The following is a 13,468-nucleotide window of genomic DNA, read 5'->3' as shown; positions in this document are numbered from 1 at the left end:
AAAGGAGCAGGTTCAAACAGAAGCTTCCTGGGTTTAGTTTGTGTCCTGTAGCTCGTCTTGGGAGTTTAACGGCAGTAAACCCAAAACCTTCACATAACCCTCTGAAGGCGTAAAGGAATCGCTTTATACCAGGCAGTTTATAGCCAGCTCATTTTGAAATCAGGAAGTAGTATATATGGGGCAGGAAAAAATAAACTGTTTGTTCTAGGCAACATGAGGGCCCGACACAACAAATCTCTTCACAGAGTTTGGGAAGATTGGTTGTATAAAGTGCTAAATAATACAGGACAGGATTTAAAAATGTTGGTGGTGTCTTTACCATTAACTAAGTATTATACCATTTAGTTGTCTTGCTGCATCAAGAACAAGCAGACGTTCAGTGAGATTTTAATATGAGAAATGAAAGACACAAAAAGTAGCTTTTCAGTGCTTAATACATCAATTGTTCAAGGACTTTTAATATTGGATATTTATATAAAAATGTTCTGAATCCTTGAGTTTAATGATTAACAACAAACAGGGTACACCCAATCTTCAAATAAAGCTCTGAGCCTTAAAAATCAAGGTGAGGCGTATTGGGTACAAATCTTCTTGAACAATGTCTGACACAACAGTAGCCTTCCATGGGTTTGGGTTGAGGTCAATATGACTATTTATGTATGTGTTTCCTGCAACCGGCAAAAAAGGTCAGTTAAGAATAATCCAGAGGTAAAATATACAACAAAAAATTAAGAACAAGAAAATAAACCTTAATCTGAACAGAAAAGTTGGGAGCTGTTGCTACATTGATGGTTGAATTTGATGATCTTAAAGGTCTTTTCCAACCTAAAAAAGTCTATGATTGTGTTAGTTTGAGGCAGTGTGGAAAAAAGGCTGAAGGTGTTGCAATAAGCTTGTGTGAAGTACAGACAAAATTAATTCGAAAGTAAGTAAAATAAAAAATTTCTGACTAGTATCTCAAATTCCAAAATATTTAACCAATTTTTAAGAAATTGGGTTTTTGCTCTTCTTCCCAATTAGCTGGTTGCTTCAGTGGCTAAAACCAAATTCTAATTACTTTATACTTCATAGGCTGTCTTCAATCTAAGGAAGCAATTTTGTCCATGGAGCTGTATGAGCAATTCATTCATCTTTACAACATGGTCTCACTTGTCATGTACATGGAGAAAAGTAATTAATGATTATGTAGAGCTGATATTATGATCCAGTAATTGTGACTCCTTTACCTTTTCTAACATATCATTTTACAACCTTTTTAATTACTAGCTTGAAAAATCATTTTGGTAAGCCATAGAGAGGGTGTATGGTATTATGTTTTAAAATTAGTTCTGTTTCCTTAAAGGACCTGACAAAATTAGATATGTTATGATGTTAACATGTGTGCATTGATTTCTTTTTTACCCCCGCCCCCCATCCCCCCCCCCAAATTGCAGTGAATGAAAAAAACAACTTACAGGATGAAAATAAAAAGATAACTGAACAGTTCCAGCAATTGCAGAAGGAGTTGGAGTAAGTTTTGAAGATTTTTGCATATTCCCCCCTTCCTCCCCATTCGTCAGCAGTAATGTCTGGGAATATAAATACCAGATTTTAAATCTTTAAAACTTGGGTTTCTTCTTTTTTAATAGATTGTGGAAAAAATAGTCTACTGCCACTATAACAATATAAAAATAGCGGGTTTGTATTGTGCAAAATTTTTGCTTTCTTTTAACTTTGTGCATCTTTTTTTTTAAAAAAAACTGAAAGAGGAAGATGAATTTGTCATAGAAATTCTGTTTGACTTCATGATTGTTCAAGATTATTTGGGCCACAGTGCACAGCAAAGCCTTATGTCTCATTATTTTATTCCTCTGTTGACTCTTCACCAACTCCTTCCACCTGGCTTAAGACTTTAGAAAAGTAGTTTCTCAGCTATTCAAGAAGTTCCAGGATCTTGCAATACATTTTTTTTTTTTAATAAAATTATGATAATTTTCCTGACTTTAATAAGAAAAAAAACATAGTAAATTTTGAAAGGAAATCATAAAAATAATGAGCTACAAATTGACTGTCATACTGTAATCTGATATGATAGCAAGAATGTACCATATAATGTCGTGGTTAATATGTGAATGTGGTGCACTGTGCAAGACAGGTAGTATTCCTTGTTAGGCTATGGTCTGCAATCTGAAACTTACCTCAGTCTTGCCGATCCGTGAATAAGTTGTGTGCTTGCATAGGGGGAATGGGACAGGATGTGTGGACTTGATATGCGAGGCTTTTTTTGCATGTAATTTTTTCTTGTCTTTGTCAGAAAGTAACTTCGGTAAAGGAGTAACACAACTTAGAGTTCAGTTCAAAATGACTGTGATCCTATTCCTTTGTATTTCTTGGTTTGTCTCCCATCGTTTGCACCTTCATTATCCTTTCTTCTGTATGCATTTCATCTTCTTGGAGTAATACGTTTCATGACCCTAGGAGTACTCCTTTTTAATACAAAGTAGTAACAAATTTCTGTATGCTTCCTCATGTATAATTGCTTCTCAATAATGGTTCCCCTATGCGGCCTGACAACAGTAGGAGGTGACATTAAAAAAATTGACACCAGACATCCATCCAAATTTACTAATTTGGTCCCCAGTCTTGCAGTTTAGCTTCCAGTGAAAATCTCTGGCTGCTATGTAGGAAAGTTGAGAGTGACCAATATAACACAAAGTTACACACTTTGAATGTTAGGTGGCCACTTAAATGGGTGCAGATTTGAGTGAATAAGCAGTAATTAACAGGGATGGTCCTGCTGTTTGTAATATAGCCACTGCATTTTGTTGTTTCAGTTGGACTATAGTCATGTTACTTTAGAATGAACAACTTACACATCATGATGTTATATTGATCTGTGTAAGGTAATGTTTCTGGTGCATCACATGAAATTAGATTTTTGCAATCTTCTGTATTTTGTTACCAAGGTTTAATATTTTAGAAAAAATAATTATCTAAGGATCCTCTATAAAGGTGAAATCAATGAGGTTGTAGAAGAGTTGATTTATCTGATCCTTTATCAGATTAGAATTTCATTATCTATGGATGGAAATGGAAAGGAAATTTCTGTGAAAGCCTTTTCTGGGGTGTCAGATAAATGTTTCCAGGATTCAGAAATTACTGCATATATGTGATGTATAGTATGTATGGCAGTTTCTTAATTCTTGGTTTGCATGTGGAATGTATTTATAGTAAGCTGATTTGTCATAAGGCTACATGTGCCAGTAAATTTACAGAGAACTCTGTAACAGCTAACTGAAACTTGCAAAGTAACTGGATGAATGTATTGTTTTGCTGGGTTTTTTTGATTTGTGTCTTAAGATATTGTTAGTAAATGATACGGTTTTCCGGTTATGGTGCTTTCTTTGTAAATGTGCTAGAAAAAAGGAATCACAAAATGCCGCATTCATCAAGGCTTCATCAGTGCACCAGTGTTTGTCGTGTTCAAAGCTAGCCATGGTAAAAAGCCTAACTGCAAAAATGCTGTTAGTCTTGAGCCAGGCAGCTTTCTACGGTTTTGCATTAAGTTATTTTATATAAGATCTTGTAGTTCATTTCAATGCAAGCAGAAATATATTCATATTTCCTCTTCTTCCCTTAGAGCAAATCCTTAAATCCTTCTCTTTTATAGTTAGGCAATGATCTTTTGGCCTGTGTTTTCTCTTGAGAGTCGTAAGGAAAAGTGCTACTGCAGAAAGATGACCAAGCAGGCTGAGTTAATTTCCTTGTGTTTTTCTTTTACTGCCTGTTCATTTCTCACTACCACCACCATATGACAGGTAGCAATGCAATTACTAAGTTAAAAGAACTGGATTTAATGCTTTTTGGAGAGAAAAGACGTAGTTACTTGTTATGCTAATTTTTATATACTGACTCTGTCAGCTTTAACGGCATGTTGCAGTGCGAAAGTGAACTTCATAATCAATTTTGTGTTTTACATAGTTTACATCGCTTTTTACACTCCTCTCTGAAGACCTTTGTGAGGTGAACAAGAGGTAACACTGGTGCTGTGGAGGAGGACTGGCTTGAATATAGTGCTGTTTGTTACTATCTAAAATTGTCCAAAAGCTTTTGTTTTCTATTCAAGGCAGTTAGTATTCTTGGGGTATGCAGGGACTTCCATACAGGGAGAGACATGCTAGTCTGTCCATTTCAGCATTCTTTCGTTCAAGTGGCACATGTTTCAGAGAACAAGCTAGAAACTCTGTAGTCCCTAGTTTCCTCCAGGGAAGAAGCCTTAGATAGTGCAGTAGTTAAATGCTGCCTTCAAATGTGGAGAGCTAGGCTTGTATGCTGTTCTCAGGCTTCGTGGAGCAATTGTGAATTTATTATTAAGATGTGTCTAAAAAACTGGTTACTGGTATTACTTTTTACACACTGTGATGTTATTGAGATGGCTGTATTTTCGAAATTGTTGCTTTCTTGAGCCATATGATTGTCTTGCTTGCTGAAACAAAAGCTCTTCATCTTGTTGACGTGGTGTTTTATTTGACCACCTAATTTGGTTTCCAGGGAGCGAAAGCAACAAGCAATGGAATTGGAAGAAGGAGTCATTCTGGATTCTCCAGTTCTGACTTCTTCATTTTCTGTGGTTAATCGTATGAGAAGAAAAAAAGAAAATAGGCATGTCCGATACACAGAACATACACACCCAGATTTGGAACTTGTGGAAAGCAACAGTGGTAAGAGTATTGTGGTTTTTAAAGTTAATTTCAAATATACATTTTTAAAGGCTAAAGAAAAAGATGATGTAGAAGTTTGATGGCAAAGGGTGACACTAAAAGCAAAAGAAGTCTTATGGTTTTTTTTGGTTTGGCTTTTTTCCATTTATGCTATAATGCCTGAGTCAGGAGAAAAAATGTCTTCAGCAGTAGCGGTTATATCAGTTATATGCTCAACACTTATCTCAGCCTGCTACTTTTCTTCATCCATATACACGTGCAAATATAACAGTTTTCCACCTGTATCTCGTCTGTAACTGCGAACAAAAAGTTAGGGTCTGAGTTCTGTGCGTAGCTATGTCACCACCTAGTGGAGAATGAAGTAAATGTTTTTTCACATTCAGCAATTATTCTGCAATTAATGTTACTAAAACTTGACAGATATCTAATTCTAGCAGCTACGTGATCTTACTTTTTCTAGTTATGATACACTGTATTTGTTTGGTGTCTAAGTCCTGAAGTATTGTGTGCATTCAATTTCCAAACTTTGTTCTGTAATGTCATAGAAATAGCCCTAATGTATTTTAACTGTGAGAAATATTTTGTGAAATAAGGGACTTTATGCTTGTATTTTAATAATACACAGGAAGTAGAATAAACGATCCAGGTGTTCTTGATATTTTAATTTATCTTGTGGAATTAAAAAAAGTATTCTAAATAATTAGATATATTAATATATTATAAGTCTTGACTAAAAGCCTCTTTTCAAGAATAAAAATAGCACAGCTGTGGGGTGAAGAGGGTGGGCTGGTGATTCATGCTCTTAATTTGGCATGTGTAATTTTAGTGCTGTGGACAGTTTCTCCTTTTCAAACATACCTGCTTTTCTCTATTTTCTGACTAAAAAATAGAACTACTAAATTAAACCAAAGTTGTAATACTTAAGAAATGATGTAAATACCGGTCACAGTCAATGGCTATGAAAAGCTGTTGGTGTCCAGATAAAGGATTACATAGCAGAAAGTTGGTCATGCTTCAGATTTTTTTTACCTTTTCATTATCTTAGCTGATGCAGAAAATTATTCCTATGGATGGTTTACTCTTTAATAGTTTTGTTGCCATATTAACAGGTCAAATATAGACTGAATACATACTTTTAATGTGGTCAGTATAGAAACTGATGTAGTCATGTGTCAGTATTGTTTTATGGCTGACTGGCTGGGCTCATACTTGTAAGAGAAAGGATTAATGTGAAGTACTTGTGAATAATTTGTCACAGTGATACCTCAGAATAAAAATAAGCAGATGTGCTTAGGTTACTGGATGTATTGACATATCAAAACTCATGTTCAGGTGTTTTTAAGATCAGGATCATGGTCTGTCTACACAAAATTATCACAACAGGATACCTAATTTCACCATATGAAAAATGTTTCCTAGAGTTTGGAAAAATTCCACTGTATTCCACACAAGTGAACAGTCGCCATGGAGAAGAGATACTAGTGGCAGATACCTGTGATCAGCAACTGTCCCCTGTACCAAGTGAGTGTATTAATAGATTTAGTTCTAATTCTATTCAAAATAAGACAAAAAATATTATAAAACTGAGGTTTCATCTCTTTAAACAAAGGAGCCAGAAAAAGGATTTTGTGTCTAATCACAGAATTGCTGCCAAAATGCCTATCTTGTAATCTCTGTCTGTATGCCACTAGATATATGATCTAGTGGCATAGCATCAGGGCATAGAGTCAAGAAATAGAAGCTCAGTGCAGCTTTTACTGCAGATATCATATAGTTTAGGCAGCTTACCCAATTGTCTTACACCTGATTTTCCAACTGTATAGGAGATAAAATATTCTAAGAACTGCACTTACTGTCTGACATGAATATGTAATGTTTAGAAACAGTTCTGTTAATTACTCCCTTTTTTTGCAATTGTGAATGTGTACAACTCCTAAGTCCTTCTTCATAAACAGTTCTTAGACAAGAACTTCTTGTGTCCTTGCTATTTTTTCTGTGAAGTGTTTAACTATAAATGACTGCGAGAATCAGCATTTTGGAATCTTTTGTGCGGTCAGGGTTGTGGTGGTTGTAGTTCTTGTACTTTCCCATCATATTACCTTGCCCCAGTTCATTAAACTGAGTAGTGCTGAAGTCCTGAAAGAAGGGAAACTCATCTGTTTGTTTTCCTAACGAAAACACAGGAAGAATAATTGTGTCACCTAAGAAATACACAACGCAGACATTTTACTATAAATATACTTTATCATGGTTGTACATGCTTTTCTCAGACTATTCATGTTCTGGACTGGGAGTTTGAAAAGCAAATTTTACAATGACTTGTCTTTGTATTGTGATTTTGGGGAGTGTATTCAAATTGGAAACATTTTTCTGTGATAACAGCAGTTTGCTCTTTTATCAAAAATTCTTCTTTTGCCCCCCTTCTCCACTTACCACATAATTTTTATCTGATACAGGTCAAACTGTTTCCATAAGTACCAATTTTAATTCATGATCTTTAGTTCTGTGTTTGTACCATCTGTATTAGTGGAGTAAGATACTATAATGTGTATGTAACTTACTGTGAGCTTCTTTCTACTTGTAAAGATAAACTGAGGATGGGAGGCTATCCTGTCCCAAAGCCATCTTTTAACTTGGCTGCAGTTGTTGCAGAAACAATTGGACTGGCTGTTCAAGAGGAATCTGTAAGTACTATTCCCAGAGTTCTTACATAACCACCTTTTTATGCCAGTTGTTTTCAAAACCAGGATTTTTCTCTTTTACATTAAAATTCTGCAAAAGTGTTCCGAGTGCCAGTAAGCTCACTTCGGTTTGCTTTTGCTTACTCATTATAAAATTGCTCTATCAAGAAGAGATATAACTGTGCTGACCTGTCTGGGGGTTCGGGAGGAGGGTAGGGGTGTGGTTCCTGCTGTGTATAAAACTTCCAAGTTTAACTAAGACAGTGGACTAAATCCTTGAGTCTGCCAAACTCCCTTTGTGGAGTAATTAAGTCTAAGACACCATAAAAGATAATTTGGTGATGAGACTGGTGACTCGGGTGAGATTATTTCACATTTTTGATGGGCAGCTACAGTGAAAAGGTTAGCGTGCAGACTGGGCTTTTTTGTGTGCGCACATTTGAATGGTGAAATTCTTTAATATCCATAAGATTTCTTTAAAGTTGCTAGTCTAAATTTCATCTCTTTTATTATTTTTCAGTTTTGAATGGTTCGGTTTGAATTGGATCTTCAGAGTATTTATGTGCAAACCTAGCATATTTCTAATTTTTAATTTTAAGAGCTTCTCACGCTTCATTTCTTTGTTTTCCTTCACCACTTGCAAGGAGTCCCAGAGTGTATTAAGTCCTCCCTGCACTAATACTGTTATGAGCCAGGCCCCAGAGAGCATGCAGTCTGAAGACTCAAGAAAACATCCAGCTTCTGAATCAAGAAATGATGACAACAATTTAGGGTGTGTTTTCACTTGGTTATAATAATATTGTTTTAAGCAGGCTTATATGAAGTTTTAGTTTTAGTAGAATTTCAAACCTTCCAGCAGTTTGCTTTAGAAGTACAGATATGGAAATAAATATTTTCATATTATTCAGGCTTCTTTCATGTAAATAACAGTAGAAGCAAAGGAACTGAATGGAAAAACTGTGGACTTCATTTTCAGACTTCTGATTTGGGCTTTCTATGTACACAGTCCAGTCCCTCCCTCACTGACTTCTTGTTATTGCAAGGTATCTTCTGAGGCCCATAAACCTGGAGGTCAGGGGCCTGGAGCTGGGGTAGGAAAATGATCATAAAACTTCTTTGCTGACTAGGTGTCATACCAATTGACTGTCGCCCTTCCCACTCTCCTCAGGATGTTGTGGTCTAAACTGAAAATTTTTTTTAGCCCCTATTTGTCATCTTAAATGTATGTTTTATTGATGACAGTCGGTAAAAAACAGGCTACCTGAAAGAAGCTTGCACACGTTTCCTTCACTTGCAGAAGCTTTGAGAATCTGTTGCTATTTGAGATCTATGTCTATAAGATCTATACAAGAACCTAGATAGACTACTATTGCAACCATTCTCACTTTCTTTCCATTTCACTGCATTGAAAGGTAGGGGGGTCCTTTGGTAGAAGAGATTCCTAGGTAGGCTTAATTCTATCACAGAGTCACAGAATGGTCAGGGTTGGAAGGGACCTCTGGAGATCACCTAGTCCAACTCCCTGCTAAAAGCAGGTTCTCCTAGAGCAGGTTACACAGAATCACCTCCAGGTGGGTTTTGAAAGTCTCCAGCGAAGGAGACTCCACAATGTCCCTATCCTCAGTTCTCAGTTGCATATGGAACAGAATTTCACACTAAAATGAAGGACAAAGTCTGCATTTTGTTTGCCTTTTATGGCTCTAAGTGCAACAGTACTTATTCCTAGACGAAAAATTTATTTTCTTTTTTCCTTCTGTTTTCAGTTAATACTAGCAGCTCTTGACAGCTTTAAAGCAGATCACTGATAGAAAACTTAAGTATTTGTACATCCCTTTCTCTCCTCCCAGCCCCCTGTGTCCACTAGAAAAATACCTCATCTCTCATTATATTCAGTCTTGCAGATCCATCTCAGAACACTCCACCACATGTTGACTGGGATTCTCGGGTAGCCTCTCCTGTTTTTGGAGCTTCTAGCAGTATGAAGAACACCACAAGTACAAGTCATGCCCCTTGTATTTTAGATTCAGGATTGAAGCCTAATCTCAAAACCAATCTCTTCAACAATCCTTCCAGTTCCAGATCTCATAAAAGTAGATCAAAATCTGAAGATGTTGCTTTTGTTGCACCACTGAATCTTGGAAAGGAAGTCAACTCAGTTATCAGCCAGGCCTCTATCAATAGGCAAGTGGTTGTGAAAAAGAATGCTAATGAGGCTGTAACGTGTGTTGGAAACACTTGCACAGCTAAAAATGAGGCGATCAAGAGTGATTTCCTTCTTGTACACCAAAAGCAGCTAGAAGGCAGGTGTGCTAAGAGAAAGAAAACTGAAGATGAGCAAGAAATTAGCTGTGAAAAAACATCCTTCAACAAAGAGAACTCTATACCCTTTCGATCAGATGTTCAGAATATTAATGGGGAGCATACTGTTGATAAGCCCTTGGACCTGTCTGATCGCTTCTCTGGAGTTCGTTGTCAAGAGAAAAAACAAGGAAGTGAGGAGACCTGTAAAAGTAGACTGAAACAGGTGACTCTGCATGATGTTTTTTCACAGCTAGGGAAGCCCATACCTGAAGGTTCATCATCCATTCAAAATGCCAACAATGAGAGCTGTTTGTTTGGCAGAGATTTACAAGACAAATCCTATATACAAGAGGCGAAGCTGGGTAAAACATTCCCAGATAAGAAAAAACAGATTCAAATGAAAGAAGAAGTTTCTCCCTTCAAAATTATACCACTTCCAAGTTCTGCAGAGATAGAACAGCTTTTTGATGATGTGAAGGTATGCTTTTCTGACTTTCTTCTCCTTTGAAATATTATATATAAGTTTTGGGAGATAGTAAAATTGCAATATGTTGTTAGGTTGCCAGTGGCCATGTACAAAATAGAAAGAAAACAAGGACAGGACATGGAGAGTCTGAACCAGCATCTGTACTTCAACCAAACCCTTGTAGACTATCAAAAAATAAAGCACTGCAAAATGAGCAAGGTAACTTGATGAAATGTTCCTTTTATTGCTGCCCTGCCCACATCCAGCTTGTGCTATGGTTCAACAAAATTTTTCATATCTTCTTTTCTCCTACTTTAACGACTTCCTCTGTTCTGCTTCTAATTCAGCCCTATTCTGTTCAGAATTTCTCAAGATCACCCCCTACGTTTTCAATCTGTATCTTCCTGGCATGCTTTTGCCACTATATAATATATTATTGGCATTCAACTGTAAACTCAACAGGCTAGGAATCTTGTTCTTTCTTGTTTATTTAGCATGGTTTACTGCAATGCGTGAATAACAAATACTGAAATAAAATCTCCGAGGTTTGAGTTTAAACTGTCAATATCAAATGCTTGAAAACTGTACTTAAGTATAAGGGTAAGCCATTTCATTAATATTTTTCATTATTGCTGATGATCTGTTAAAGAAATTTGTACCTTTTAATGATGATGAACAAATGCTGCCAAATACTTTTCCTAGGAAGAGTTTAATCATCTTTCCTGTTAAGTGATCCCAGTCTGAAAATTTAAGTGGTGTTGTAGAGTCACTGCTTCTGTACTCCTTAGCTGAGCTGTTAAACTGCATACTTTATTTAGAAATACTTACATTATGAATTTTAAAAAAATCTGTCATTAGTTGGTGTGGCCAGGTAGCTTGGCATCTAAACCTCTACTTCAGTAATAAATCAAGAGCGATCTCTGGAACAATAGCCAGATATTTTTGTGCTTGTTTGTACTTTAAGACCTGACTTCCACATTCTTACCAATCTAATTCTATAGTGAACCAGCTAGGGAAGCCACCCTGCTGGACCTGTTGTTTGTGAACAGAGAAGGACTTGTGGGTGGTGTGATGGTTGGAGGCTGCCTTGAGCATGGTGATCACAAAATGATAGGTTTTGATTCTTGGAGAAGGAGGGGAGTTAGCAGAACTGCTACCTTGGGCTTCTGGAAGGCAGACTTTGGCCTGTTTACGAGACTGTGGGAGGCAGTCCTGAAGGGCAAAGGAGTCCAGGAAGGCTGGATATTCTTCAAGAAGGAAATATTGAAGGTGTAGGAGAAGGTGGTCCCCAAATGCCAAAAGGCAAGCCGGCAGGGAAGACTACTGGCCTGGCTGAACAGAGAGCTTTGGCTGGAACTCAGGGAAAAAAGAGAGTTTATGACTTTTGGATCAAGTCATCAAGGGGCAGGCAACTCAAGAGGACTACAAGGATGTCAGGTGGTTATGCAGGGCGGAAACTAGAAGGGCCAAAGCCTAAGCGGAACTTAATCTGGCTACTGCCATAAAAGACAACAAAAAGTGGTTTTATAAATACATCAGCAACAAAAGGAGGGCTCAGGAGAATCTCCATTCTTTATTGGATGTGGGGGTGGGGTGTGTGTGGGGAAACAGTGATGAAGGAGGAGGAAAAGGCTGAGGTACTTAATGTCTTCTTTAATGGTAAGACCAGTTGTTCCTGTGGTATGCAGCTACCCAGCCCCTTGAGCTGGAAGACGGGGATGGGGAGCAGAATGAAGCTCCCATAATCCAAGGGGAAATGGTCAGTGACCTGCTATGCCACTTAGACATGCACAGGTCTATGGGGATGGGTGGTATCCACCTGAGGGTACTGAGGGAGCTGGCAGAAGTGCTCACCAAGCCACTATTAATAATTTATCAGCAGTCCTGGCTAAACAGGGAGAACCCAGTTGACTGGAAGTTAGCAAATGTGATGCCCATCTGCAGGAAGGGCTGGAAGAAGAATCTGGGAAACTACAGGCCTGTCAGTCAGACCTCAGTGCTGGGGAAAGTTATGGAGCAGATACTCTTGAGTGCCGTCACATGGCATGTACAGGATACTGGAGGGATCAGGCCCAGCCAGCGTGGGGTTATGAAAGGCAGGTCCTGCTTGATGAACCTGATCTCCTTCTATGACAAGATGACCCACCTAGCGGATGAGGGAAAGGCTGTGGATGTGTCTCCCTGGACCTTAGTAAAGCCCTTGACACCATCTCCCACAGCATCCTCCTGGAGAAACTGGGTGCCCATGGCTTGGGCAGGTGTACTCTGTGCTGGGTTAAAAGCTGGCTGGCTGGCCGAGCCCAGCTGGTGGTGAATGGAGTCACATCCAGCCGGGGACTGGTCACAAGTGGTGTTCCCCAGGGCTCAGTGCTGGGGCCAGTGCTGTTTAGTATCTTTATCGATGATCCGGACAAGGGGATCGAGTGCCCCCTCAGTAAGTTTGCAGGTGACACCAAGTTGTGGGGGAGGGTTGACCTGCCGGAGGGCAGGCAGGCTCTGCAGAGGGATCTGGACAGGCTGGACCGATGGGCCGAGGCCAGTTGTATGAGGTTCAACAAGGAGCAGGGCCGGGTCCTGCGCTTGGGTCACAACAACCCCGTGCAATTCTACAGGCCTGGGGAAGATTGGCTGGAAAGCTGCCTGGCAGAAAAGGACCTGGGGGTGTTGGTTGATGGCTGGCTGAGTATGAGCCAGCAGCATGCCCAGGTGGCCAAGAAAGCCAATAGAATCTTGGCTTATATCTGAAACAGTGTGGCCAGCAGGGTTCCCTAGTGATTGTCTCCTTGTCCTTTGCACTGGTAAGACCACACCTCAAATACTGGGATCTATTTTGGGCCACTCGCTTCAAGATGGATGTAGAGGCGCTGGAGGCATGTCCAGGGAAGGGCAACAAAGCTGGTGAAGGATCTAGAACATGAGTCTTAGGAGGAACAGCTGAGGGAACTGGGGTTGCTTAGCCTGGAGAAGAGGAGGTGCAGGAGGGACCTTACTGCTCTCTACAACTCCCTGAAAGTAGGTTGTAGGCAGGTGGGTGTTGGTCTCTTCTCCCAAGTTAGAAGCAACAGAACAAGAGGAAATGGCCTCAAGTTGTGCCAGGGGAGATTTAGGTTGGATATTAAGAAAACTTTTTCACTGAAGTGGTGGTGAAGCATTGGAACAGGCTGCCCTGGGAAGTGGTTGAGTCACCATCTCTAGAGGTATTTAAAAGATGTGTAGATGTGGTACTTAGGGTCGTGGTGTAGTGATGGACTTGGCAGTGCTAGGTTAATGGTTGGACTCGATGGTCTTAAAGGTCTTCTCCAGCCTGAATGATTCTATGA

General features: G+C 38.9%; 1 protein-coding gene and 1 long non-coding RNA gene across 4 annotated transcripts in view; one reads left to right on the top strand and one right to left on the bottom strand.

The window, feature by feature from the left end:
• Positions 1–13,468, top strand: part of RBBP8 (RB binding protein 8, endonuclease) — a 39,807-nt gene that overhangs the window by 14,919 nt on the left and 11,420 nt on the right. For 2 of the 3 annotated variants that reach the window (XM_056332337.1, XM_056332335.1), the window contains exons 6-12: positions 1,434–1,509; positions 4,531–4,700; positions 6,120–6,221; positions 7,287–7,384; positions 8,026–8,153; positions 9,275–10,160; positions 10,241–10,367. In XM_056332337.1, the coding sequence (XP_056188312.1) occupies positions 1,434–1,509; positions 4,531–4,700; positions 6,120–6,221; positions 7,287–7,384; positions 8,026–8,153; positions 9,275–10,160; positions 10,241–10,367 (1,587 nt within the window). The remainder of the gene's footprint in view (positions 1–1,433; positions 1,510–4,530; positions 4,701–6,119; positions 6,222–7,286; positions 7,385–8,025; positions 8,154–9,274; positions 10,161–10,240; positions 10,368–13,468) is intronic. The other variant, XM_056332338.1, reaches the window with a different exon arrangement.
• Positions 439–13,468, bottom strand: part of LOC130146307 (uncharacterized) — a 41,277-nt gene continuing 28,247 nt past the window's right edge. The window contains exon 3 of the long non-coding RNA XR_008820855.1: positions 439–668. This is a non-coding gene — a long non-coding RNA (uncharacterized LOC130146307). The remainder of the gene's footprint in view (positions 669–13,468) is intronic.

Source organism: Falco biarmicus, chromosome 3 (genome assembly GCF_023638135.1).
Source record: "Falco biarmicus isolate bFalBia1 chromosome 3, bFalBia1.pri, whole genome shotgun sequence".
NCBI classification, from domain to species: domain Eukaryota; kingdom Metazoa; phylum Chordata; class Aves; order Falconiformes; family Falconidae; genus Falco; species Falco biarmicus.
This window is presented reverse-complemented; position numbering and strand designations above follow the sequence as displayed.